The sequence below is a fragment of the Neopelma chrysocephalum genome, unplaced genomic scaffold (genome assembly GCF_003984885.1).
Source record: "Neopelma chrysocephalum unplaced genomic scaffold, ASM398488v2 Primary Assembly neopelma1_61b, whole genome shotgun sequence".
Classification (NCBI taxonomy): domain Eukaryota; kingdom Metazoa; phylum Chordata; class Aves; order Passeriformes; family Pipridae; genus Neopelma; species Neopelma chrysocephalum.
In genome coordinates, this window is record NW_020897717.1 from 11,788,228 (window position 1) to 11,814,781 (window position 26,554).

The window sequence follows — 26,554 nt, forward strand, 5'->3', positions numbered from 1 at the left end:
GAGAATGGAACCATCTTTCATGAGGGAGATCAAAACTTGAACTTTCTAATGTTGTGAATCCTTGTAACTCCCTTCAAGCAAGCATCCCATCCTCACTTTAATTATAACATAGATGGCTTTACTATCCTTAGATTTCATTGTGCACAATTTTACATCATACATCTACAAGAAAAAACATTCCTTTTTCATAGATTCTTCTTGTCCATTTATTGTTTAATTGTACTTTTTAAAATGAAAGTTCATAAATCCTTTCAACCCTGATATTTCAGCCATTTTCCTGCCAAAACTTCCAATTTTGAGAACAGTCTCCTTTTTAAAAATAAGATATTTTAATTGTGCAATAATTCTTACTATTCAGGACTAATCAGTGCATGAAAATATAACCACTTGAAAATAAATAAAAAAAAAAATTAAAAAAAAGTTTCAGAAAAAAAACCCTCAAAGTAACAGTCATATCCATGGCAGCTACAGCATTCACCCTCCTCCGGCCACAGTCACACAGGGTAAGGATTACAGTCAAGATAATTGCTACATGGCAGTCATTTCACTAAATAAATTCAAACCCTCTGGAATTAATACATTAATATCTAAGTAACGTGAAAGCCGTTATGATGGAATTTATTTTCAGTTTTAATATCATTTTGCAATGTATACTGCTAATTCCTTTGCTTTGTAATGAGAATTCCGCTCTCAGCATGACTTCCATGAAAAAGAAAAAAGCCACAGACTCCTTTTAGTCCTATAAAATAGTGTATGCAAGCAAAAACTTGGAAGGAACAGCTATGCTATCCAAAAAGCTTTCACAGCTTTATTTCTACACTTGTGGAAACAAAGAGGAAATGACTGTCATTTGTGGTTACTATTACAAACAAGCTGTCTGGTACCTTGGTTTTATATGAGACGTGGGCTTTGTCCTGTTCCCAGGAACTGCCCAGCTGCTGTGCTCCCACTGACCCCAGGCTGGTGGGTGGCTGTCTCTGAGTTTCACTGCTGCCTCTTTTCCAAAAGGGGCAATTGAGATTTCTCCTCTCTTTAGTCACTCTAAACACAAACAAGTGCCAAAGCTTGCAGGGATTAAATATCACCCGGAACACCAGACACTGCTGAATTTGGCTGAAACTGGCCAAAAGCTAAGCACCCAGGATATGTGAGGATGAGCAAAGGACAGGCTCTGATCGCAAAAATCTAATTTTCAGTGCTTAAAACGAATCTCACAGGAATTCATCTCCAGGATCATTTAGATGCTGACATTTTAAGAGTTTGAAGATTCCTACTACTGCTCCTGAATCCTGCACTTAAAACCTTGTTATTGCTGTGTTTGGCTTTTGAACACTCATACAGACATAAAAGACTGCAAAAGAAGTGTCACTTAGCATTTTTAATGTGCACTTCAAATATGTATGTTATGTTATTTTCAAGTAATGTCATGTGTACATGTGTATACATTGAAAATTTCTCACCAATTTTAGAACCAAGCAATTTAATTCCCATTAAAAATTATCATCTTTGTTTTTTTTTAAAAACAAAAAAACTTCTAAAAAAATTTACCTTCTTTAAAAAAAAATTATTGAACTATATTATTGCACACATTATTGAGAACATAACTAGAGCAGCTTTGTGTACTTTTTATTCTTCCTCTTCCAGCAAGTGTTGCTGAAGCGCAAATCTTATCCAAGATCCTTTGTTAGCTCTCTGTCTTGTGCAATCTCATGCTCCCTTTTAAAACCTCAGCTTTCACTTTCAGAACATAGACTTCTTAAGAGAGTTTGCTGGTTCTTTCCAGTTCTTCTGCCTAAATGATCTCAGACAATAAAGGCACTACTGCATCTAAGTAAAGTTAGATTAAAACAAGTTAAAATTATGCACATACAAAATATTCTGATACAGTATCACCTGAGAGGCTTAGATATGGTGGATTTCTAATCACAGTATGAAATGCAACTTTTTTAATTCAGTAATTTCCAAACTTATTGGTACAGATGACCATTGGAAGAAATTCTGTCAAATGACAGACCATCACTCAACCACGTGCACAAGCAGAAAACAGTAGGAGGATGAGAATGGTTTTAAAGACCATTTACTGGGACCATATACATGCATTTCAAGTATGATTTGAGAAACTGCATCATTCAGGGTAACAAAACATAAAGCATTTTGAAGAGGAAGATCAACTTTTAAAACAATAACATCTCTTTTGTGAAAAAAGATATTCAGTCTGACCTGAGAGTTGCTCAGTTTTTGGGATCCTTATTGATCACTCTCCTCTCCACCCAAAAATTAGCTACAGAATTTGTGAGCTGAATAACTGTTATCCTTGTAGCATAACAGATCTATAAATAAAAAAGTGACAAGACTATGGACACATGATAAATTATGCAATGGTTCCTAGCTTGAAGGAAATTTTTAAACATCTGTCTTTAGGCACCAAACTTGGAGGAACAGAATGACAGTATCATCAAAGAAGAGAGTTTGCTAAAGGCTTCCTGACAACACACACTCCTGCGTTGCACGTATGAGTTCTGCTCCAGTAATTAAGATGTTGGGAACAACGTTTAAGGCTTGGGATTAATTCAGCTTTTTCAGCTGCTTGTTGTTCACAGGTGAGGGACAAAGCTAGTATGTAATAAAAAGACTTGGGACTTTTCTGCCAATAACTGGAGTTAGTCACTTATCACCACTGTTTTTATTACAGCAACCAATCTGTCTGCTCTGGTCAAAACCCCTGAATACTCTCTGCATCTCAATTCTACCTGTCCAGTAAGGAAAAGTCTTAACAGTTCAGAGATAAAATGCCTATCAAAAAGAACAGGAATACTAGTGCTGTCAAGTAATTGATTAAAATTATATCTTCTAATGTGCGTCTTTCTTGTTGACACTTCTGCATTCAGAACCAGGCACATGGAATAAACATAATCAAGCTTACCAGGCCCTGCAGTTAACATCCCTTGTGTACGGTGGAAGAATGACTTACACCTTACTGTGTTGTCAAAATAGTACTTTGGAAACAATTACCATTGTAGTATGACTGCTGTCTGGAATGGATGGATGAGGTGTACTGCCAAAGGGTCATCGTTCCTCCATTTTTCTAATGGTAAGCTCAGGTGTTTCTGAACTGTAAATTGGTTTTTGCATTTCGTAAATGATGTATATCCTTGGCAACCTGCAGGCTTTTTATGCCCATACCACATAAGAACATACTGTCTAAATGGTGACTCTAAATACTGACAACCTTTCTGACAAATAGAGATAAAAATCAGAGCACCAATGTCTAGAAATTGGAAAATCACTTAATTCTTGTCTGAGAACTGTCGAACAGTTGAAATATCCAGAAAAGAACATATTAATCATATGTATACTTTGTCATTCTTAATCTTGAAGCAATTAGAATGTATTATTTCAAGAAACTTTTTTTGGTTATTTCTCTGCCCCATGACTCTATTTTATGCTGAATTCCTTAACCTGAGCAACTCATATATATTAAAAATAGTACGTAAAAAATTAAGAGTAATTTATTAAAACAGATACTATTGATGCTAAAATTTTAACTCTGGAATTACCAAAAAATCCAAAGACTCCCATACAAGCAACTGTAATAAAAGCAAATATTATCCAAAGTTTCTTTATAAAGAAAGAGAAAGAATAACCTGTCACTCATGTTCTCATCTGAGCCTTTTTGCTCCTCATATTCCATTTTGTCCTTATTTGCTTGGTTCACTTCTTCATTTTCTATAACAACTCCTTCATCCAAGATTTCTGGTCCTTGTCGAGCTGCAGATACTTTTCTTTTTTTCACTTTGCTCTTGGAAAACTCTTGGTGCTGGTATGATTTATTGTTATTGTCCATTTCTTGATCTCTGCTGTTATCCTGCTGCTGAGTTATTGTCAGTGCATTAGAGACTTCTGATGGCAGATCTATTGCCATCCGTTTTACCTTTCTTCTCCTGCGCAAAGTTCTGTTTCCCAAACTGTCAACAGCCAAATCTGGTTCATGCCACAGAGGTCTTTTGCCTCTAATGTTATTTAAGTTTGAGGAAGGCCTACGTTTAGCAACCAACAACTGGTCATCAGAGTCACTGTGGTCTTTCTTACTAGCATGATTCTCCCTGTAGTCTTTGTTTGATTCCTCTAAACTGGAATCAGAACCTTCACTTAAGCAGTGACCAGTCTCCCAGGGATGATGGGTGGTAAATGAACGTCTTTTTCGTCCCCTCCTTTTCCTTGCCTGTCGCTTTAGAAGACAAGACACACTTCTAGAATGATCTCCAGTATCAGCAAAACCTCCTCTGGCTTGCTCTGAACTTTCTTCCAGTGCTGAGACCAGATCATGAACCAGCTCCTCCATAGTCCTACTGAAATGCCTAAATATTTCAGGGAAAACACACAAGAAAACAACAAATTAGTCTGAAGTGCTAAGCATAAACTATAACAATTTTATTTGGCAAAATCATTTGGGTCACTTTAGGTAAGGTAAATGTCCATCCTATAAAGATTATTCTATTTCTGCCAAGATACAAAAACTCGCCAACCAGTCCTCTGCAATTTGCAACACATCAGCATACAGTCCTTTTAAAAGGTATCTTCTCAAACTTGGAAAGAAGAGGCAGGCAAGATGTTTACCCACTTGTTTCTGGCCTCACTATTATTGTTTGGTTTTAATTCACCTCATCACATTTTCATGATTTTCAGGGATTCCATGCAGCAAGAGCATCAACAAAGACCATTCACTCTAACTGCAGGTAAGGAGCATATTTTAAATTCATGAATAGGAAATGGAATATATCATATTCTTTCTTGATAGTACATTAAGGAGTTCTGTTTAAGAGTTGTCATTATTATAAAATATTTTTAAGGATAATTATCTCCTGATGCTGCCTAAATGCCAAAATGAAGTTAAGACAGCAACTCTGACAATATGACTTTGTTCTTAATTCTGTCTTTCCAAATGGCTGATTTCTGTTTGATTTTAAAAAAATACTGATTCAGTGAAGTTACATTAAATTGAGAGAATACCAGCTACTAATAATTCTAGAGTATTAAATGCAAAGTTTCCTACCACATGTAGGCACTTACATCCATAAAATCACGTGCTTGCACAAGGAAAAAAATCCCTAAACACATACACTGTCTGATTAAGGCCTTATCCCTTTTGAATATTTTGCTCCTTCTGCCTCAAATTTCACTAGCATTTAGCATGTCTTTAACTCAGTATACTTCAGTAAGTTCACCCATGCATTACATGAACATAATTATGAAAAGAAAACATTAAATGATTGCTGCTGAACTCTAATCCTTCTCTGAAGGCTGTGAACCTTCTCTATAAACACACAACCAGACTCTCATATCAAAACATCAGAAGACCCCTTTTGCTGAGGTAAAGCAGAGAACAGTGTTCATGCTCTCTACTACATTACACTGATACATATGGAAGATACTCAGAAAATTATGTAGAGGACATTTAAAAGCAAGACTTTTCACTTATTTTAGAGTATAAAGTGATGGTGGAATTAAAGTTTTCTACCCATACCCAGTGGTGCTGTAGATTTGGAGAAAACCTTGACACACAGCTTCCCCCTGTCACTTACCACAAACTCCAATGTTAAAGGTACTTAATGGTGATGGCTGAATGGACAGTCATGACAATATGGTACAAAAATTGTAAATATTATCGGGAAAACCAAATAACACGTTTACGAAAAATCCAAGCTGCTCATGAAATATCTCACCTAAAGAAATTATATATTCTCCTTTTAAACCATTTTCAGAAACACTTATTTTAAACATTTCAATTGCAAGATCAATAAAAGCACAGAAAGTGGTAGAAACACAAGCTTATTTTGAATTCTTGAAACTACTGTGTCACTTATTTCCTTTTTTTTCTGTCCTGCTGTAATCTCTAGTCACATTACTCCCTCCTTGTTTAATGTTTTCTTTGGCTCTCAGTACAGCAGAGTTATCATATTGTCTTGCAAGTGGTGAGACAGCTCTGGAAGAATGCTACACTTCTCCTTAATCCATTTGATTCACAAGAATGAAAACATCCATAATCACACAAAATTACTTCTCAGAAGCAAAAGAAGCAACATAGGAGGAAAAGCATTACAAATGAAGCAACAATTTTCTGAAAAGTCAGAAAGAGAAAAGTGGAAAAGTGGAAGCCAATTAGTCTAGAAATTACTTCTAAATGTGGCAGCACAATGATGTAAAACTAATTCTTTCTGTGATTTTTCAAAGATTCGATTACTGCAGAGGGTTTGGGGGGGTGAGGGAGGTGTTTGGTTTTTGCTTAGGTTTTCTTGCTTGTGTGGTAGGAATATACACAGGATGCCTGAACGTATCAGTCCTTGTTTCCCAGTAGCTATAACTGCAAAATGGGGAGGGCAGTGGCCCCTCTAGCCTTACTATTACACCCACAGGAAGAGATATATCCTCACAGGTGCTCATATCAGAAATGAGATACCATTAAGATTTAAGGGTCTTCCTAAGACTTTTGTACTAATATAACAGGAGCTGTAACACTTAAACAGAAAAATTCCAGCACATGTGGGTTAACTCGAGACACCAATTCCCCCAGCTGCCTGCCCAGCCCTTCTGGCACAGACTTTTGCATTCACAGCAAACTGATAGAAGTGGAGGTGCACCAAAAACGGAACCAGTAGGCTTAAACCTACATTTAGCTCCCAAAATGAACAGGTTTCGGCTAACCTGCCAGAACATGAACTAGCTTGTATGTTTCTTGCAGCCCATTCTGCCAGTGCCCCTGCAGCACAAAGCAAAAGGGAAAGACAGGGACACTAATGTCTTACACCATAGTTTATGATTAATTCCTTCAATTCAGCATCCCTAATCTGTATGGATAACTGTATCACTGAAATCAATGTAGCTCCTAGCGTGGACATACCAGTTTACTCCAGATAAGTAAAGTGGTAAAATTGCCATAGTTCCAAAAGTACTTCAAGATCAAACACAATATATCCAGCTCTGATTTTTATACCCGAATTCTTGCCAAAATACTGTCAATACAGATTGTGCCAGATCAAAAGATGAAAGTCAAGAAGAGTGAACACCCTTAAGTGTTTTTGAAGTAAAGGGTTAACAAGATTCTTAAAAGGCCCTGAGCAGTAAAAGGACTTAATTTCCAGCAGACTATGACTTTGAATATTATGCACTCCTGCAATTCATCTTTTCTACTGAATATCAAGTCTCTTCATTGCAACTCCTGAATTAAGATTTGTACAGGGCAGTGATCTTATTTACCCTAAAAATTGCAGCCATGGTTCAATGTATAATATAACTCTATCATGGCTGCATTATGTCTTAGGCAGATTGGACAAATCAATATTGTAATTATTTCAACATGTTTCCTTAGAATGATTATGAGAATTACTTGATCAATTTGGGACAGTGCAAGCTCCTTTGCAACAGATTGAGAATACAATCACAAATCACTTCAGCTTTTTATTCACATTGCATTTTCAACATGCCAGTGGTCCATATTAAAATTCCTTCTCCTGAAAACCCCAAACATCTCTTTTGCTTCATTTTATTGTTGCTCTCATTTCTCCTGCAATAATTGAAGAAGAAAAAAAAGGCAGCAGCAACCAGATAGAACAGTTAATCTCAAACCTATCTTCAAAATTCAGGAGCATATTTCTATTACAGAATTATTTATCAGACAAACTCCGTTTTGAAACTTTCTCCATAGTTCACAACCAGCTGTCAAGCTTTTATTCCAAACCTATGAAGCAATTTTAATCATCATTGCAGATGCTACTGTAACAAAAATATTTGCATTTGAAACAAGTTGAAAAATAACTATAAGAAGTATTAAAGACATTACCAGTGAGTATCAACAATATTCAGTAAGATAAGAAATTTCAAAGGTTGTAACAATGAATGTAGAACAACATATTGAGGTACATAAAATATTAAGATGAGCCACAGTTTAGTATGACTCACATAAGGCTATAAAAATGCACTTACAGCAACAGCCCACAGCTAGCAATAAACTGTAATGTCCTCACTAGGAGAAGATTCTACTTTACTACAAGAAAATCTAGTTTGCCTACACTGACCTTTACATTTATCTGAAGCAATTTTAATGTAGTTCACCAAAGGCTGACTTTTTTCCTCTCAAACCCTTACCAAAACAGACCATATAAGTACTGTTTGCAGGAAACAGCGTAACTGCTTTCACCTGCTCCAAAACAGACCACACGGCTTCTGTTCAGTATTAATATTCAAACTGAAAATCCTAAGGGAAATAATGGGCACTTACTTTTTCAGTGAAAATTAAGTATCATTTGTCTTCATCTCCCACCTAAAGCATGTAACAATGTAGAGCTTTGGCTGCTCACAAAATATTTAACAAACACACACTGATGGGAAAGTTAATTTAGTTGCACAGCTCTTAAGGAGAGGCATTATCTCTTATCAAACCAACAGCTGCATTTATATTCACTTTCTAGTTCTGTACCTTTTCCTGTTAAATAGGTAAGGGGTTTCTTGCAGCTAAATTTATGCTGCATCTGTGCCTCATCAATTCTGAAAAAATCCATGAGTTTTGCTGTCTTCACAACCCAGCTTGATCACAAGCTAAAAGCACAAGAAAAATCAAAGAGTTCCTTGAACATCGGGATTATAAAACCCAAATTCTTATAATCTTTTCCCATATGGATTCTCTGATGTCTTGTAACACAGGTGTACTCACAATGTACCTTTATCTTCAGACAGCTACTAATTTGAATCCCATTTCTCCACCTCAGAAGCTATTTTCACAAAGCCTTAGAAACATTAGTTTTGAGATCCCTGCTTTTTTAATGAGTGTGACAGAAATTTGGATTGAACAGGTGCAAGTATTTGGGAGGCAGCAGAATACGATAAATCTCACTGCCTTGCCTGAAGAATTTATGGATCCAAAAAGGAGAACTATCATGTTCTTGGGATACATGAAGATGGAAGCAAAATGAAGTAACACAACCGAGTTAAAAAGCTAGCAAGAGACTATGGTAGATTAGGAAACAACTATTCCGTAGAAGGCTCTTCTCTCAGGTAAGAAATACCAGGACAAGAGGAAACGGCCTCAAGTTGCACCAGGGGAGGTTTAGATTAGATATTAAGGAAAAATTTCTTCATTGAAAGGATGATCAGGCATTGGAACAGGCTGCCCAGGGAAGTGGTGGAACCGCCATACCTGAAAGTCTTCAAAAAATGTGTGGATGTGGCACTTGGGATCATGGTTTAGTGGTGAACACGGCAGTGCTGGGTTAACAGTGGGACTTTATCTCAGAGGTCTTTTCCAACTTTAATGATTCTATGATCAGAAACTGAAGTTGTACCTAGACTACTTAAACTCACCTGTCATTAAAAAGCCAACTCTACGAGGAGGACAAAGCATCTGGTTCCACATCCACATCTATTTACGTCCTTAGGCACTGTCTGCTGGACAATCAGGTATGAAAAGCTACACTACGACCAAAACGTATTCCACCCTTTCCACCCTGTATCGACCATTGCTACGGGGCACAGCAGCCAGTTACCAAGACTCTCCGTACTCTCCCACTTCTGAGGATCCCACTTCTCCTAAAGTCTAAGAGCCAATGCATCGGCAACACATTCAAAGTAAATCTGACACGCAGACCAAAGAAACTTAATACAAATGTAATTTTCATACTATAAAATTTAAAAATGTGACAGTATCAGAACAGACACGGAGAAATTAAAGGGTTTTGAGTTTTATATAAGATAATGTGAAGAGTTGCAAAAGCTGAGGACTCTCAAGACAAACCAGGATCATATGTTGGAGCACATCTATATCCGAAAAGGGAAAATCAAACCCAAAATCCCAGGCTACTTTTCACCTTCGAGGTATGCCAACACTCCTTTCTTGCAGTCCATTATGTGTGTATATAAATCAGTTCCAGAAAATAAAAAAGCACAGGAGGATTTTGAAAAAATTAAGATTTATGAAAGTCATTGTTCCTCAATTAAGACATAGTTACTACACTTGCTGGAAGTGTCTATGAACTTTTTCTATATCATATATACAGCTCCCAGTAACTGCATACAATTACTACCAACATTTTATTCTCCAATCACACACAACACATGAATTCTTGGTACCAACTCTGTATTTGAGAAACTGCTTTAGACAACTGGAGTTTCCTTTCATTTGTGCACCAGTACAGGCTGGGAGCCGACCTGCTGGAAAACTGCTCCACAGAGTAGGATACTGGGGTCCTGGCAGACATCAAGCTGTCCATGAGCCAGCAGTGTGTCCTTGCAGACAAGGAGGCCAATGAGGAAGAGCACTGCCAGCAGGTCGAGGGAAATGATCCCAGCCCTGGCGAGGCCACATCTGGAGTGCTGTGTCCAGTTCTGGGCTCCTCAGGCAAGAGAGACAGAGATCCTGGAGATGGTCCAGAGGAGGGCTACACAGATGATCAAGGGACTGGAATATACCTTATGAGGAAAGGCTGATGGAGCTGGGCCTGTTCAGCCTAGAGAAGAGATGGCTGAGAGGGAATCTCATCAATGTCTATAAGTATCTGAAGGAAGGGTGTCAAGAGGACGGAGCCAGGCTCTGCTCAGCGGTGCCAAGCAACAGGACAGGAGGCAATGGGCAGAAACTGATGCATCAGGAGATGTTGTGGAGTCTCCCTCACTGGGATATTCCAGAACTGTCTAGATGCAATCCTGTGCTGTGTGCTCTAGGATGACCCTACTCGAGTAGGGAGGCTGGACTGGATGACCCACTGTGGTCCCTTACAACCTGACCCATTCTGTGATTATGTGATTCTATCCTATACAATAAAAAGTATTTGAGCAATGATGGTATTTTATAACTGAGTATGCTGCTGATCCTCCTAAAAATTAGGGTCAGGCTAACTTGCAATAAGTATATCTGACTTTTCTACAACTGCTGCTTATCTAAGAAGGCACAACAATAAATACTATCAGTCTACTTATATTTAACAGTGAAAAAGTGTTTACAGAGGAATGGCATACAGCCAGAAAGATGCTGACATGAACTACATTTAACAAGGCTCTAACACAAACGAATTGGTCAGCCAGAAATGAGATTTGGAGCAATTTATCATAAGAGGGAGCAATTCTTGCAATCCCATTGCTGTCATTTACTGATATGCTTGCCCTTTTCAGAAGTATGAGTTCATTAATTAATTGTCAAGGTGCAGAATTACATGAACTGTCACATGGTGGTAATACACTATAGCACCACAGTCATTATCAGAGTGCCCAATAAGTATCTCAAATACAAACTATTCCTAAATTGCTACATGTGTTCACAATTTAAATCAAAAACATTCAGCTTCCGAGCAGCTTTACCACCCAAAGTGAACAATTTTACTTTGTGGTTGTCTGAATCTACTCAGCTCTTTAGGGTCTCAATGCTGTTAAAAAAGCACAAGTTCTTAATTTTCTACATCAAGTATTAGACACCGAAAAAAGTATTTTCCTGCATCCCACTCAAATGGACTTCCTTTAATAGACAACTTCTGAAATAACTTTTATATAAGAATAGGAGAGCAGCTCTGAGGAGCAGTCAAATTTTCAACAGACCTTCCTTAAGAACTGCTAAACTAAGAGTGCTATAGATAACATTTCAATATTTTTCTCTGTATTGAATTCCCGTGGGCAGCGTATTTGCACAAGCAAAATCACTACTGTCTAATGACAATTGCAGAAGACTATGCCCACACCTCATGTTGCTGAAGACTATTACTTTATGTGGACACAAACCAGTAAAATTTAAAGATGAATGACAGGTATATTTAATGAAAAAATTCTCAGAGTACAGACATGTTCGGAATGTCGTAGGCAATGTTTCTATTGTATGCAGCATTTCTACTCAAGTAAAAATACTTGTGCCACTGGAGTATACCTCATTCTCTGAAATGTTCTGAGTTACACCAACAGAAGTTATATTTACATCAGGCAAATTTGGATGCCTAGCAATACTGACAAGCTTCTTCTAGCCAATACATTTATCAGAGCAATTAAAATCCCTCTTTGAAAGTTTTCTCATGTAGAAAATTGTAAAGAAATCATGACAATACCCACAGGAAAAAAAACAGATGGTATCGGCAAAAGTGGAGGACAAATGGAGTTTTCTTTGTAAGAAAACACAGTGCAAAGCCTTTCCCTTCCTCTTCTTCCTCTTCCCCAGAAAAGAAATGAAAAAAAAATCAAAGAAAAACTATTTTAGATCTGAGAAATCTACCAGAAGGTATTTGTATATGTAATACAGCCTCTAAAAAAGCCTCAAGGCCTCAAATTATTAAGAAAAAACACAAAAAAATCCCACCACAATCCTCTTTGCTGACATTAATAAAAGTGAAACGAATGACAAGCTATACACACCAGTTGTTACTTAACATATCACAAGATATGTAACATTTCAGGAAGAAAATGAAAGGCTTCCCATCTGGTTGTTTGGGACATCCTGTGTCTATCAAGTTTCTCCACTACCAGTCTTTACATCTCCATGGCCTATTAACAAAAGTGACTGTTTCTATTCTGTTACTCGTCTTCCTCTATTCACACTGCTACAATAAAAACAATATGGCCTTTGGGGTCACTATGCTGGCACATGGAATTACATAAAACAGTAAATCTGTGAACTTTATTGCAGGAGAACCACCCACGCTTTCCCTGCTCGATGGCTACAGCAGCACTTGTTGATTCTTGGTTTGCAATAAAAAATCTCCAGAGCAGCAAAGCCAGGTCCCTGGATGCTCAGCTGCACACACTGCAAGGGCTTTAGGCCTTAGAGAGCCTACAGCTGGTAAAAAAACCCAAACACGCAGGGAAACCTAACTGAGCTCGGGACAAAAGTTTTGATTCATCGTTTGCCTGCTGTCCCTTTTCAGTAAGTCGCTGAAATTCCTTCCTCCGCCTATTGCTCGCTCATAAACGCCGGGACGCGGCAGTGGCACCTGTCAGACCTCCGGCCGCGCATCCCCGGGGCCTGGCCGGGCACCATCACCACCATCACCTCCGCCTTGTGCCAGCCGCAGCCCCGGGGAGGCCCGGCGGGGGCACCACCCGCCCCCACGTTTCCAAGCCCCACCCGCGGCGCGGAGATGCTGTTCCCGACCCGCTCCCGCCTCCAGCGGCCCCGCGGGCGGGCAGGGGGCGGCGGACACGTGTCCCCCCCGAGCCCGGGCTTACCAGCTCTTCCTCGCCGCCTGAGCTCGGGTCGGGGTAGGTTCAGCCACCCGGAACATGAACCCGGCGCCTCGCCCGGCCGCTCCCCGGGGAGGCTGGCGCCGCTTCGCAGAGACTGTGCCGAGGGGAGGCGGGCGGGGGCCGGGGCCGGGCGGGCTCGGGCCGGGCGGGCGGGCGCGGGCGGCCGGCGCTGCTCCTCAGTCCCCCATGATGCGGGCCCGGAAGCGGCCGCGGCACCGGAGGAAGCCGGGCGCGACCACCTCGCCTCTTCCCAGCCCTCTCCCGGCCGCTACCCAGGGGCTCCGCGTTCACCCCAGCACCTCCGTCTCGGTCCCGATGCAGCCCCGCGCAGCCCCCGCTGCCTCCGGAGCGGTGCCGGTCCCTGCCCGCGCGGCCGCCGGGGCAGCGCCACCCCCGCGGCCCAGCGCAGTGGGACGGTCCCGTTGCCATGGCGGCGGCGTCGGGAGGGCGGGAGGAGGGAGGGAGCATGGCCGCCCTGGCCCGCCTGCAGGAGAGACTGTCGGAGCTGCGAGAGGAGTATTTCCTTGCGAACAGGTACCCGGGCCGTGCCGGTGGTGGGGCGGGTCACACCTCCTCATGCTGGGCTTGGGCGGGCGGGCGACCCCCGGCTCTCTGCCGGCGACGAGATGGCGGCAGTCCTCCTGGAAATTGTCCAGTTCTGGGCTCCTCAGTACAAGAGAGACATGGAGCTCCTGGAGAGGGTCCAGCGGAGGGCTACGAAGATGATCACGAGACTGGAACATCTCTTACGAGGAAAGGCTGAAGGAGCTGGGCCTGTTCAGCCACGAGGAGACGAGTGAGAGGGGACCTCATCAATGTCTATAAGTATGTGAAGGGAGACTGTTGAGGATGGATCCAGGCTCTTCTTGGTGGTGCCAAGCAATAGGATAAGAAGCAACGAGCAGAAACCGATGCACAGGAAGTTCCACCTGAATATGAAGAAGAACTTCTTTACTGTAGGAGTGACAGCACAGTGGAACAGATTGACCAGAGAAGGTGCAGAGTCTCCCTGAATGGAGATGTTCAAGAACCCTCTGGATGCAATCCTGTGCCATGTGCTCCAGGACGAGCTTGCTTGAGCAGGGAGGTTGGACCAGATGACCCACTGTGGTCCCTTTCCAACCTTAACCATTCTGTGATTCTGTTTCACTTTAAAATCCCTCTCGAGAACACCAACCCACCTCCTTGGTCCCAAATATAACCAGTGTGATGTGAGGAGACTTGATGGCAGCAGCACAGTGTCTTTAAGGGCTCCGTTTATACAATAAAAATACTTAATATATCTCTCTTCCTCTGCCCACCCCCCAACCCCCCGTTAATTTTGAGGGAAAAGGAGCCTCTGGAAACTCCTAGTAGTGGTTGAGCCTCACAATTTCAGCCCTCTCCCGCTCCAGGAGCCGGCCCCTTTTCCCCAGTGGCACCCCAGGAGCCTGCTCCTCTCTCCTGCGCCAGCGGCGTTGCTATTCCCTGAGGATCCCTCATAGCGACACCAGGATGCGGAATGCCAGCCCTGAGCCCCCTGCGCTGGTGGCTTGGGTCTGTGACTGTACCTGAACTCTTGTCCTCTTGCAAGGCACTACTTTTTCTATTTTTTTAATTTTTTTAAATTTTTTAAATTTTTTTTAAGTTAATTAAAAGAAAATCACCCCAACTTCTGAGCGAGTTGATGTTTATTATCCACGCTGTTTAAAATTGAGCTTAGTTTCTAAATTAGATTGTGCAACTTGAGTTTCTAAGTACCTGGGACGTGCTTTGTCTTTTTTTTTACCAAGTTAAGGAGGTGTTTATTCTACTTAAAGATCTAACATGTCCCACATAGTGAGCAACAGGCTGACAGATCAGATCACCTGTTACCCTTCTCCTCACCAAGTGGGACAGTTTGCACTGCTGAGTTTTCTGGCTGCTAACATGGTGATGGCCAACTTTTCCCAGATCAGATTTTAGGAAATAAAATGTTTTAAGACCAACTTTAATATCGCACAGATTTGTCCCGTAAACCCTTTTATTCAACTGCATTGTTGCTGTTGCTATGTGTGCAATGCAAATACACACACACACACAAAAAAAGCGTGTTTAGCATTGTTGTAGTTTAATTTTTCTTCACTAATTAATGAATCATTTATTTTTCAATCTAATTACAACATCATTAGCATGAATAACAAAGCTCCTGAACATTCCTAAAAGTTACACAGACATCGAGTCCTGCCGGCATGTAAAGTGTTGTGTTTTCCTGTTCTTCCCCTGAACTTTTGTTCATACTCCTGTGGCTGTACGCACAGCAGTTCACTAAACAAACATCAGTTACAGGAGACTATGCTTGTATTTCACATATTTCAGGTTAGAAAGAGCAGTCTGAGCCAGACTTGGGAATCCATTGGAGGGCAGCATGCTTGATGTTTGGGGATTTGTTTTTTGGCAAAGCTTTCCAAACATGAATTGTTTCCCTTTTAAGAATAGGCTATGATTCATCAGCTTCTGAAAATTCAGATTTGCAGCTGAGTATTTAAATGAGAAGATTCAAACAGTCCAGCTCAGCAACTAATCTTAATAATATTTTTCTGATCTTCATAACATTCCTGTCATGCTTTATGCAGAACTCTGTTTATGTGAGAGGTATGAGGTGTCTTAAACCGGCTTTTTAGGGAAAACACCTTTCTAGGGAAGGGCTTGCCCAATGATGTCATAATGCAAAAATACCATAAACCTGCACTTTGAGAAATACCCTGTCAGCATAAGCATTAGACTATTCAGGATCCATTAGTGCACTGTCTTAAGTGTTACACAATTTTATCAGTCTACTCATTCAAGAACCTACTTTTGTTTACTGTAGCATCTGTGTCAGGTGCTGACCTTGAATATGCCTTTTTTACTTTCAGTAAAGTCTTTGAGAAATATCTGTGACTCTAAAAGCTTGATTCAAACAGTATGACAACTATGCAACCTGATCAAAAGGGCAAATACCTGCCTGAGAAACTTTCACCTCAAACCACTTCTGCTGGCAAGGGCAGTTGAAAGGGTTTGTGGAACTATCTTGTTGTTGGTCTTCTTCAATGAACTTTACAAGGACTTCTACACTGCCTTGGCCAAGCAAGACAGAATGCCAGCTAAAAAAATCTAACAGGGAGTAAGAGAGGAGAAGGCTTCTGCTCTTCCAGAAGCAGACTGTTGTCATTGCCAAGTGGTTAGGAGTGGTTTTGGAGCTGTCACCTCTGACATGGCCGGTCCCACATCCCCTTAATTTCCAGGCTGTAATTGTGGCTGCTTGTCCAGGCCCAAGTTGCTCAATCAAAATCCTTTTAATCAAAATGATTTACCTCTAGGTAAAAGTATTCTGAAGGTGTCTGCTTCCTACGAAGTCTCAGAATCTGCACAAGAAGGGAATAAGTAAACTCTCTAGCCAGCTTTGAAAACTTTTTATTCTGTGGTCTTAGATTAAGAAAGTCTGTTTCCAACAGTTTTCAGATACTGAGAAGGTCTGATGATTGTCAGATGACAATGAAAATTTGTGCCCATTTAATGTGATTTGAGAGCACATGCTGCACCAGATGATATAAAATGAGTGGAGCTAATGTTTCTTGGTCTCTGATAGTAAATCTGCATTTCATTTCACAAGAAATATGGTGAGGATAATCCTAATTTATCAGATAAAAATAATCTTGTTGGTGTTTACTGATGCAATTAATGTTGACACAAAACTTTGTTAGTCAAGCTCACTAATATCAGCTAATTAAGAAAACTAACTAATAGTAACCTAATTGTTATTTTGTGTCAGGTGTAACAAATTAAAGTATTTGGTACATATGTTCCTAATAAAAAAGGGATAACACAAAAAAATCCATGAAAATTAAAATATAATTTTCAGTTCAAAGACTTGACACTTACTGACGCTTTGAAACAAAAAATAAATAAAAGCCAGAGATGATCTCATAGCTGAGTTTTACCTCTCAGCATTGAAACTTGTAATGGTAATGATATCTTCCTAAATTCTCTTAAAAACCTCTTCCAGGTTAATATATTTCTTTAATCTCTTTTAGATTCATGGTTTTCCTTACATGACTTTTAGCTTTGTCACAAACACTGTTCTCCTAGTAGACAGAGTCACAGAGAGAATGCAAGCAAGGGATATCTCTTGGAATTATTTTCTGATGAGGTCCTTTTACTTGTGCTTCTTGTGTTTCTTTCTCACTTGTGCATGTCTTTTCCTTGTACTGTGTCATTTGACACAAAGCTTTGACATCTAATAGTTCTTGAAAATCTCCTTGAAGTCATCAATTCTCCCCTATATCTACCTTGCATTTTCTGCTGCCTCACCAGTATCTCTTTCTAGATAACCTTTCTTTTTGTGTAACTTAAAACCAAATCCTTCATCCTTCTCTGTATCCTCCCTTTTTCATTATTTCCTCTAGGATCTGTATTAATCAATGCTGCAACCCTAGCATATTTTGTAATTCTGTTGTTTCCTTTTATTCCCTCTTTGCCTGTCTGTAGCACATGTCAATATGCTGCCAGTTTCATATCTACATCATCTCCAAAATCCGTGTCTTTGAATTCTCATTTTGAAAAGTTCTGTCAGGACTCAATAAGCTGTTGCATTGATTACTGTATTTCCATGTAAAAGATTCCTATGGTCATCTCTTTGGTATCTGTTTAAATTAATAAGTTTCCAAGTTCTGACTTCCTTTTAAGCCACACTAAGTTTCCTGATGTTCTAGACCCTCTAAAGTTTGGAAATTCCCACACCTAGTTTCTTTCCTATACTTTCATTGTCATAACAGTATAAACTTACATTTGTATCTCCCTTTCCTTTGATCACCTCTTCTTTTTCATATTTCTCCTCTTGAAATTCCTTCCTAGGAAACTAGATAGAATGTCTAAATCCTCTGTTCCATCCTGCTAAGGTCAACTCATATTCATTAAAAAAATCCTACAGACAAGGAGTGTATCTGTCACCATTATTGATGCTATCAATGTTCAAGTAATAAGTGACTAAAATATTTTTTAACAATCAAAAGATAATGTGTTTAAACTAGATCTTACGTTTAATATATGCTTCAGATTATAGTATTGACCACAGTGAATTTATTTAATATTCACATAGTATACAATATTATACACAGTTACCTGGTTTTTGTTCTAATTCAGTCCTAATTTTAGTTAAAGCATTATCCACATATTTCACCTGCAATGGAAGAAGTCCATGTGACATGCTGACATGTATATTCAGTATTGTGTGAGAATAAGAAATACACTCTCCCAAAACTTACATCCCCTATGAGTTTCAATACTCTTTATCCTTGTTACCTTCATACTATGCAACTAATGTAAATTACATTTTTCTGCATTACCATTGAATTATGTAGAATTAAAAAGTTAAAAACCTAGTGAAAAGGATCCCAAACTGCAACAATAAAACATATTTAGAATATTTTTCTTACTTTGGTTCTACATCGCCATACTGATAATTATTACTGCTTTTATATTTCCAGATCTATAGATGAAGACAGAAAAATAAAATACAGAGCTGCTGTCAAAATCCAGAGCTGGTTTCGAGGATGCAGGGTCCGAGCCTATCTGAGGTAGTATATTAAGCCTATCTAGCCTATCCTAATCTGTGTTTCAGCCTTGAATTTTTCCTCAAAATTGCTCATGGTATTACTTGATTTTAATAAAATGAGAGCATTTAGGGGAAAAAAAAAAGCAACAACTGTTATTCTGCTTTTCAACAGAATGAAATATATGCTGTGGCACTGTAAAAAATATTTTTTGATTTTCAGAACTGCATACAGTTAAAAAGGCATGATGCTAATAGGTAGTGTGTAAATAATCTATCTTCATAATAGATACACAGTATTCTATAGGACATCTTTTCACAACTGGAAAAGAAACGAAAGAACCAAATGTCCCTCGGATATGCTGATTCAGAGACTTTTCTTATAGAATGATAGAATATCCTGAGTTGGAAGGGACTCAAAAGGATCATCCAAGTCCAACTCCTGGCCCTGCACAGGACACGTCGAGTCACACCATGTGCCTGAGAGCGCTGTCCAAACACTTCTTGAACTCTGTCAGGCTCGGTGCTGTGACCACCTCCCTGGGGACCCTGTTCCAGTGCCCAACCACCCTCTGGGTGAAAAACTTTTTCCTAATATCCAACCTAAACCTCCCCTGACACAACTTCAAACCACTCCCTCAGGTCCTGTCACTGATCACAACAGAGAAGAGATCAGTGCCTGCCCCTCCTCTTCCCCTCACGAGGAAGTTGTGGACTGGGATGAGGTCTCCCCTCAGTCTCCTCCAGGCAGAACAGACCAAGTGACCTCAGCCACTCTTCATAACAGCTTCCCCTCAAGGCCCTTCACCATCTCCATAGCCCTCCTTTGGATGCTCTCTAGTAGCTTTATATCTTTCTTACATTGTGGTGCCCAAAACTGCACACAATATTCAAGGTGAGGCTGCACCAGTGCAGAGCAGAGCAGGACAATCCCCTCCCTCGACCAGATGATGATGCTTTGCCTGATGCCCCCCAGGACAGGGTTGGCCCTCCTGACTGCCAGGGCACTGCTGACTCATATTCAACTTGCTGGCAACCAGGATCCCCAGGTCCTTTTCTGTGGCGCTGCTCTCTCTTATTGTTGTTGTTACAGAAAAATTGCCTAGTGAGGGTATGGCAACTGGACTTTTATTGTAGAAATTAAGTTCTACTGCTGGATTTAACCAGGTCATTTAAAAAAAAATCTCTCTTTACGTAATTTTCTCCATTTGTAAATCAGAGATTTTTGTTCTGTAAAATGCCGTATCAACATTGGACTTGATCTTGAAGGTCTTTTCCAACCTTAATGATTCTATGGTTTTATGATGTTGATACAAGATTCTTGGAAACACTATGATTGGTCCCTTCTCCCTGAAAGCCCTCCTCCATTTTTTATGATCGTAAGCCCAACTGGTCAAACTCATGTGCTCAAATTTCTGCATCTTCATAAAAATTGGGGCGAGGGATTTTTACATCTTCTAGTTTGACCTCTTGCCTGTCACGGGTCATTATGTATCATCCAGACAGACTGTGTCAAACATAAGTTATTATTAGGTTTAATAAAATTAATTATTTAATGGCTAGTATTTCCCTCATAGAAAGATAGGCTACAGTCATTATGTGCACTTGTCAAAAAAAGCACAGGTAATTTGCTTTCCATTGCTGGTTCAAATGTGTTGTCACAGGATGCAGCTGTCACAGGCAAGCATTCAGCAGGCAAAAAAACATGGTACTTCAACCCTCCAAAAAATCAATGTCAAAAAGCACCCACAAAGACAAAGGCTTGATTATTTACCCTCTGTTTCCAGGACATGAGTAACAGCTGTATGCCGCAGAAGAAAGTGAAAACCCAAGTGTCTTCGCCAATCTATTCTATAGGAAAATGCTCTTCCAAACACACATTTGTATTTAGTAATGACCAATGTAGGAAGAAGTAAATCTCAGCTACGTGTAGAAGAGGATTTTCTCTGCAACTGTGTGCAGACTGATCTTGCTCAGCGTCCTCTTGGTTTCTTGGCCTGTATCAAGTTTGTCCAGGAGAACTAGGGAAGAGATGGCCCCCCTGTACTTGGCACTGGTGAGGCCTCACCTCATTTACTGTGTTCAGCTCTGGACCCCTCACTACAAGAAAGACAGTGAGTTGCTGGAACATGTCCAGAGAAGGGTAACGGAGCTGGTGAAGGGTCTGGAGCACAAGTCATATGAGGAGCAGCTGAGGTTGTTTAGCCTGGAGAAGGGGAAGCTCAGGGAGGACCACACTGCTCTCTACAGTGCCTGAAAGAAAGTTGTAGTGAGGTGGGGGTCGATCTCTTCTGCTATGTATCAAGTGAAAGGATCAGAGGAAATGGCCTTAAGTTGCACCACAGGAAGTTCAGATTAGATATTAGGAAAAAAATTTCAGTGAAGGAGTGATTAGGCATTGGAATAAGTAGCCTGGGGGGATGGTGGTCACCATCTCTGGAAGCGTTCAAGGGGTGTCTGGATGTGGCACTTGGGGATATGGTTTAGGGGTGATTATGGTGGTGCTGGGTTGACGGTTGGACTAGTTGATCTTGAAGGTTTCTTCCAACTTCAATGATTCTGTGATTCTCTCTGACTTAGGAGCACAGGCTCAATATGTGCAGTTCTCAGTGTTCTGAATTACCCTAAGACTGCTTCCACTGAGTGGGCTTCAAGGCTTATGAGTTTGATGTCCGCAGTCAGGTGGTATGAATGATCCCCTATGCAGTTTTTTTCTAGACAGTCCCATAGTAATGATTGCATGATTTTCTCCAAAAATTAATGTGAGACACCAATTATGAAATTTTTAGTACCATAATTTCATATATAATATATATAAACACATACATATATATTATGTATATATATAGAGAGAGAGTCAAAGTAAATATTAACTCACAATTAAGCTAGGTATAATTTCATAAAAGCAAAGAAGATGTATACAGGTGAATAAGGTGTCTCAGAATTCCAGATATCAGTGGGTTTTGTCAAATATTTAAAAATTGTAAAGCTGCGAAAATGTGCATGTGACGTAAAAAATTCTGAACTGATATGTTGTTTAAAACCATCCACGCAAATAAAATCATCTTATTATGCAAATGAAATTCGTAAGGCTTTTTCATTAAACTTTTGTAATGATAACCAAAATAGGGAAGTTTGCAGTAACACATTTTTTCCAAAAATCAAAGTTTGTGTGTATGCATAAATATAGGTATATAAGGGTCTATTTGTACGTGTGCATATGTATGTATGGATACATGTATACATATAAAGTGTGTTTGTAGTGGTCATCTGGAATAAGTATGGATAATACACTATATGTTATTTTTAATATTATGAAAAAAAAAGTTATACTGGGAAGTCTCCAAAAAATCATTATTTTGTTAATATATTTCATTTTAGACATCTGAATGAAATGGCGATTTTGATACAGAAGTGGTGGAGAGGATATCGATGCAGAAAACACTTCAGAAAAATGGTGGAGGTAGAAAACTACTTTAAAAAGTTTTGTTTGGTTATTTGTAGAATACATAGAAATAATTCATTTGCTCATCATGAAATTAAAAAACTGAATCTTGATCCTTTATTCACACAGGCATGTACTTAACTTTACTATCATGAAAAGCACCATTAATTTCAGTAAGCCTACTCATAACAGTCAAGTTAAGTCAGTGTTTAAGTGTTTGCAGCTCTGGAGTATTAGTTCCCAAACCAGCAATGAGATCTGCTCATGCAGAAGCCTGCCCACATGATGCTAATTGCAGAATTGGAGCTTTAAAAGGTGCTTTTTTTTTTTTCCTGGCAGAACTTCTAATTTTGAAAATAAAATAAGCCAATGTGTCCACACATTGCTGGTTTATGTTTTAGTGGTTTAAATTTCTTACTTAATGAACCTTGAAGTATTTGAGGTTTTGCCTTAAGGCACACAGCAGATCACAGTCAATCTAATTCCCTTGACAGACCTGAAGATAGCAAAAGTGTATGATAACACACAAGCTAAAACCTCTATTAACAGGTTTAGGAGATTAAGAAGAAACTAATTTGCCTTTAACATAAAAAAATTAAGGTTTTAATATGTGGTTTACTTCACTAATTTATCAATTTATGTTAATGTTTTACAATAGTTTTAAACTTGTTAGTCATTTATTCTAGATTAATTTTGTTAAATTGTTGTGTTTTAATCAAAACAGACAACTCAAGAAAAAGTAAAAAAAAGAGCTGTAATAACTCATACATTACAGACCAAAGTTCATACCCTCTACTGAACTATATTTTCAAGTAGCAGGAGTCATGTACCTGAAAGATTGTCTATTTTTCCCCCAAGTTTATCAGTAATCTATTTAAAGATTTTCTCTCTTTCAGCTTACTAACTGGCTTAACTAATAAATGGTGAGCCATCCTTTCAGGCTGTGCTTTTCAGTCATCTCTAAAACTAATTCTTGAATGCAGAGCAGATAGCTGCATGGTTGGATTGGGTTGTATTTTGAAAAAGAGAAGGAACTTCATCTGAAAATTTTTCCTGAGCTTAGAGAAGGTTTGTTTAATCTAGAGGAGCTTCCGTAGAATGGAGACATGATAATGTATATTAAATTTTTTAATAAAGAGAAAGGATCTATGCAGTCACTGGGAAAAGGGAGAGAAGAGATCAAATTCCTGTGAAATATTGATACATACTGCCAAAAGATGCTGTGGAACTCCCTCTAGTGCAAGTTGTTAAGAGGAGAATAGAAAAATGCTTATGGATGGCTTAGATACACTTCAGGCAATGTTTTAGGTGAAGTCATCTCATAATGTTCCCTCAAATTCTACATTTTTTCAGTTTAAGCATTGTAGAGGGATGAATTTAATTTCAGAAACAAGGCGATTCATGTGTTTCTGTGTTTTGCGAGATGAGAAGAAGGACCGTGCCAGTTTTTGACATCTGATCATTAGGTTTTTAAGAGGGATTAATCAGGACTAAGGTCTGATGGCCAATTTTCAATCCCTCCCGGATTGTAAGGAGCTTTCTTTCGACCATTCATGTTCAAATGCTAGTTTCTTTGTTGACAGTAATCAGTTTCCTATTTTAAATAGAATTATGTCACTTCAGAGACTTACTTTTATGTGTAGTTGTTGTAAGAACAGTGATTCTCAGATAAGATACAAAGTAAACATATAACCACCATGCTTATTGTCCATTGCACTGTTCTGAGTGTTGTCCTGTAGGTGAGATGGCAAAATAACTCTTCCCAGAGAGCCAGCCTCAATGGTATTTGGAATTGGTGCCCAGGGACAGGATGAGAGGCAGTGGGCACAAACTGAAACACAAGAAATTCCGCTTGAAGATAAGAAGCAACTTTTTTTACTGTGAGGGTGCTCAGATACTGGAAGGGGTTGCCCAGATTGAGCAAGCTGTTCTTGTAGAGTTTCCACCCTTGGAGATACTCAAAACCCCACCACACAAGGCCCTGCACAACTTTCTCTAATTGATCCTGTTTTGAGTAGTGGTTTAGAGTCTCAGAGGTCTCTGCCAACCTCAATTGTTCTATGCATTCATGAAATCAGAGGTCTTTTACCTCACCTCTTTGTTCTGTCTTCTTTTCCCCTGTCTTCTTAAAAAATGCTTGGACAGTTACATTTTAAGATAGAGTCTTTCAAATTAGCACAGATTTCCTGTAATAATGGAGCTTAGAGAGCTAACATCATAAAACCCCTTCAGCTCTCCATTCTTGAAATATATATCTGAAAAGAAAAATAAAAGAGTCTTTAATCAATAAAGCCTAGTTCATATTTAGCTCTTCAAATAGACATAACTGACAAGCTCTTGCCAAATCTGAAGTCTGTGAAATAATGTAGGACAAAAAATTCTACAAGCCCATACTTAGTACGCACATTCTAAATCAGACCATGAATTCATCCAGTTTCTGAATTCCAGTACTTATCCAGTGCTAGCCAGAGCTCTAGAGAAAGAGAATCTCATCAGAAAGCTTACAAATTTTACAGCAATCAGCATAGAAAACCACCTTTTTCCCTCAAATACTTCATTTTGTGCTTGCCATCTCTTTGATTGGAGAAGACTAAATAGGACAGCCTGATTGGAAGCCAACCTGAAAGCCATACAAGTAGCAGATGCAGAGGCACCTTTTACTCCCTTTAGATTGCTATATTCAATATTGTGTGATTTGGGGTGGACTTAATATGAAGTTCAAGTTAATGCCTTATATTTGTCTTTACTCAATGGCTGAATTTGGAATATGTTAAAAAAACCCAAAATCTTCTCAGCAGCTTAGCATAACTTTCAAGTTAAAAGGATCAGTTAATATTTGCAATGAACTCTTGCTAATAACATCTGTAATGACTCCTGACTATGAAACACAATGATACATTTGACATGATAGTTCCTTAAATACACTGGTCACTTTAAAATTTGTCTGCTGATAATGATTGGATTGGTATCTGCTGCCAGCAAACAAGGCAAAGCATATGCACAAAATACCCATGATTGCTTGATAATAAATCATTTTAATGATTATATTCAAAATTGTGAAATGTGAGTGGTACTGATGCGGAAAATAACAAAGGCTGAGGCTCATCAGATTGGTTGTCCATATGTGCATCACTACTAGTATTTCATTTCCTACTCCTCTACTGCCTCTTCTTTTGACTGTTAAAATACATTAAGTAAAAAAACCCTCACCTATTGATGCCATTCATATGATTAAGGTTATGTGCCTTTCTATTCTAAACATAGGTTCTTTGGTATAAAGCTTTGTTTCCTAATTAATCTCAAGCTAAAATTAAGAACTGCTCTCCTACAATTTTCTTAATAACTTAAGAAAACTTAACCTTTCTTAATAACATGACTGTGTTGGATTCTGAAGTTTTGCATGACGTGCAGGAAAGTACGACTTTTAAAACCAGGCAAGTGCCAGAACATGAATCAAACTGTACATCATTGTTTCTTTATTGTACTATTTCTCAAAGTCAAATAAGCACTTGTTTAAGGAAGGGGAATTGTAACATTTAATTGTTATATGAAATTGGCATGCATGATGGCTGTATTTTTAGCTTACTTTTAAAGGAGATGCAATTGAGAAAAGTGAATATTTTATGTGATATAGTTTGACACCACACTAAATGGTTTAGCTTTAACTCAGCAACCAGTTTTAAATAATTCCAGTCCAATAGGAATTAGTCAAATGCCTATTTGCTCTACAAAAACACCCAAACCATTACAACAACACGCCAATTTAGACCATGTGTTTCTTCCTTCTCTCAACCTTAACCTCAGTCAGATTTCTGGATCTTGTTTGAATTTGTCATTTCATATTAACTGTTTAAAGCAAAAGAAAACACCAATCAGAATCAGATCACATTTGGAGGTGGTCCCCAAGCATGTTTTTAAATACAAAGGGAGAAAATAGTACAACAGTTTATAAACAAAAGGCTTCAAACATGTGCTTGAAGTAAGCTGGTAGGAAGATCTGTAACATCAGACAGATACAAAGACTTCATGATTCAGAAATGGAGCTGGTACATGTGGATGAGATGGCAAGATAATTTTCCCCAGAGAGTTAACCTGGCAGTGTCACCTTCAAATTGGCACTCAATGAAAAAATTACAAGCAATCCATTGGACACAGGCTGAAATGCAGGTAATTCCACTTAAGCATAAGGAAAGGGTCTTCTGGACAAGCAGGCCCCAGTTCAGGAAATAATCTTTTGTTTAGTAGGAGAGCACATAAGTGTAGACTTGGGTTGAAGCACTAAATTATGACTGTTCTTTTGTGAATAGGGATGAACACATTTTCCATCACTTGTAATGGCAAAACTTTCTGAT

General features: G+C 39.1%; 2 protein-coding genes across 3 annotated transcripts in view; one reads left to right on the forward strand and one right to left on the reverse strand.

The window, feature by feature from the left end:
- Positions 1 to 13,523, reverse strand: part of GPATCH2 (G-patch domain containing 2) — a 122,257-nt gene extending 108,734 nt beyond the window's left edge. The window contains exons 1-2 of the mRNA XM_027681870.1: positions 13,189 to 13,523; positions 3,645 to 4,358 (exon numbers count right to left, since the gene is read on the reverse strand). Coding sequence (XP_027537671.1) covers positions 3,645 to 4,358; positions 13,189 to 13,244 — 770 coding nt within the window. The 5' untranslated portion in view covers positions 13,245 to 13,523. The remainder of the gene's footprint in view (positions 1 to 3,644; positions 4,359 to 13,188) is intronic.
- An 84-nt stretch (positions 13,524 to 13,607) lies between these two features.
- Positions 13,608 to 26,554, forward strand: part of SPATA17 (spermatogenesis associated 17) — an 87,440-nt gene continuing 74,493 nt past the window's right edge. For both annotated transcript variants that reach the window (XM_027681871.1, XM_027681872.1), the window contains exons 1-3: positions 13,608 to 13,740; positions 18,693 to 18,782; positions 22,139 to 22,220. In XM_027681871.1, coding sequence (XP_027537672.1) covers positions 13,634 to 13,740; positions 18,693 to 18,782; positions 22,139 to 22,220 — 279 coding nt within the window. In that variant the 5' untranslated portion in view covers positions 13,608 to 13,633. The remainder of the gene's footprint in view (positions 13,741 to 18,692; positions 18,783 to 22,138; positions 22,221 to 26,554) is intronic.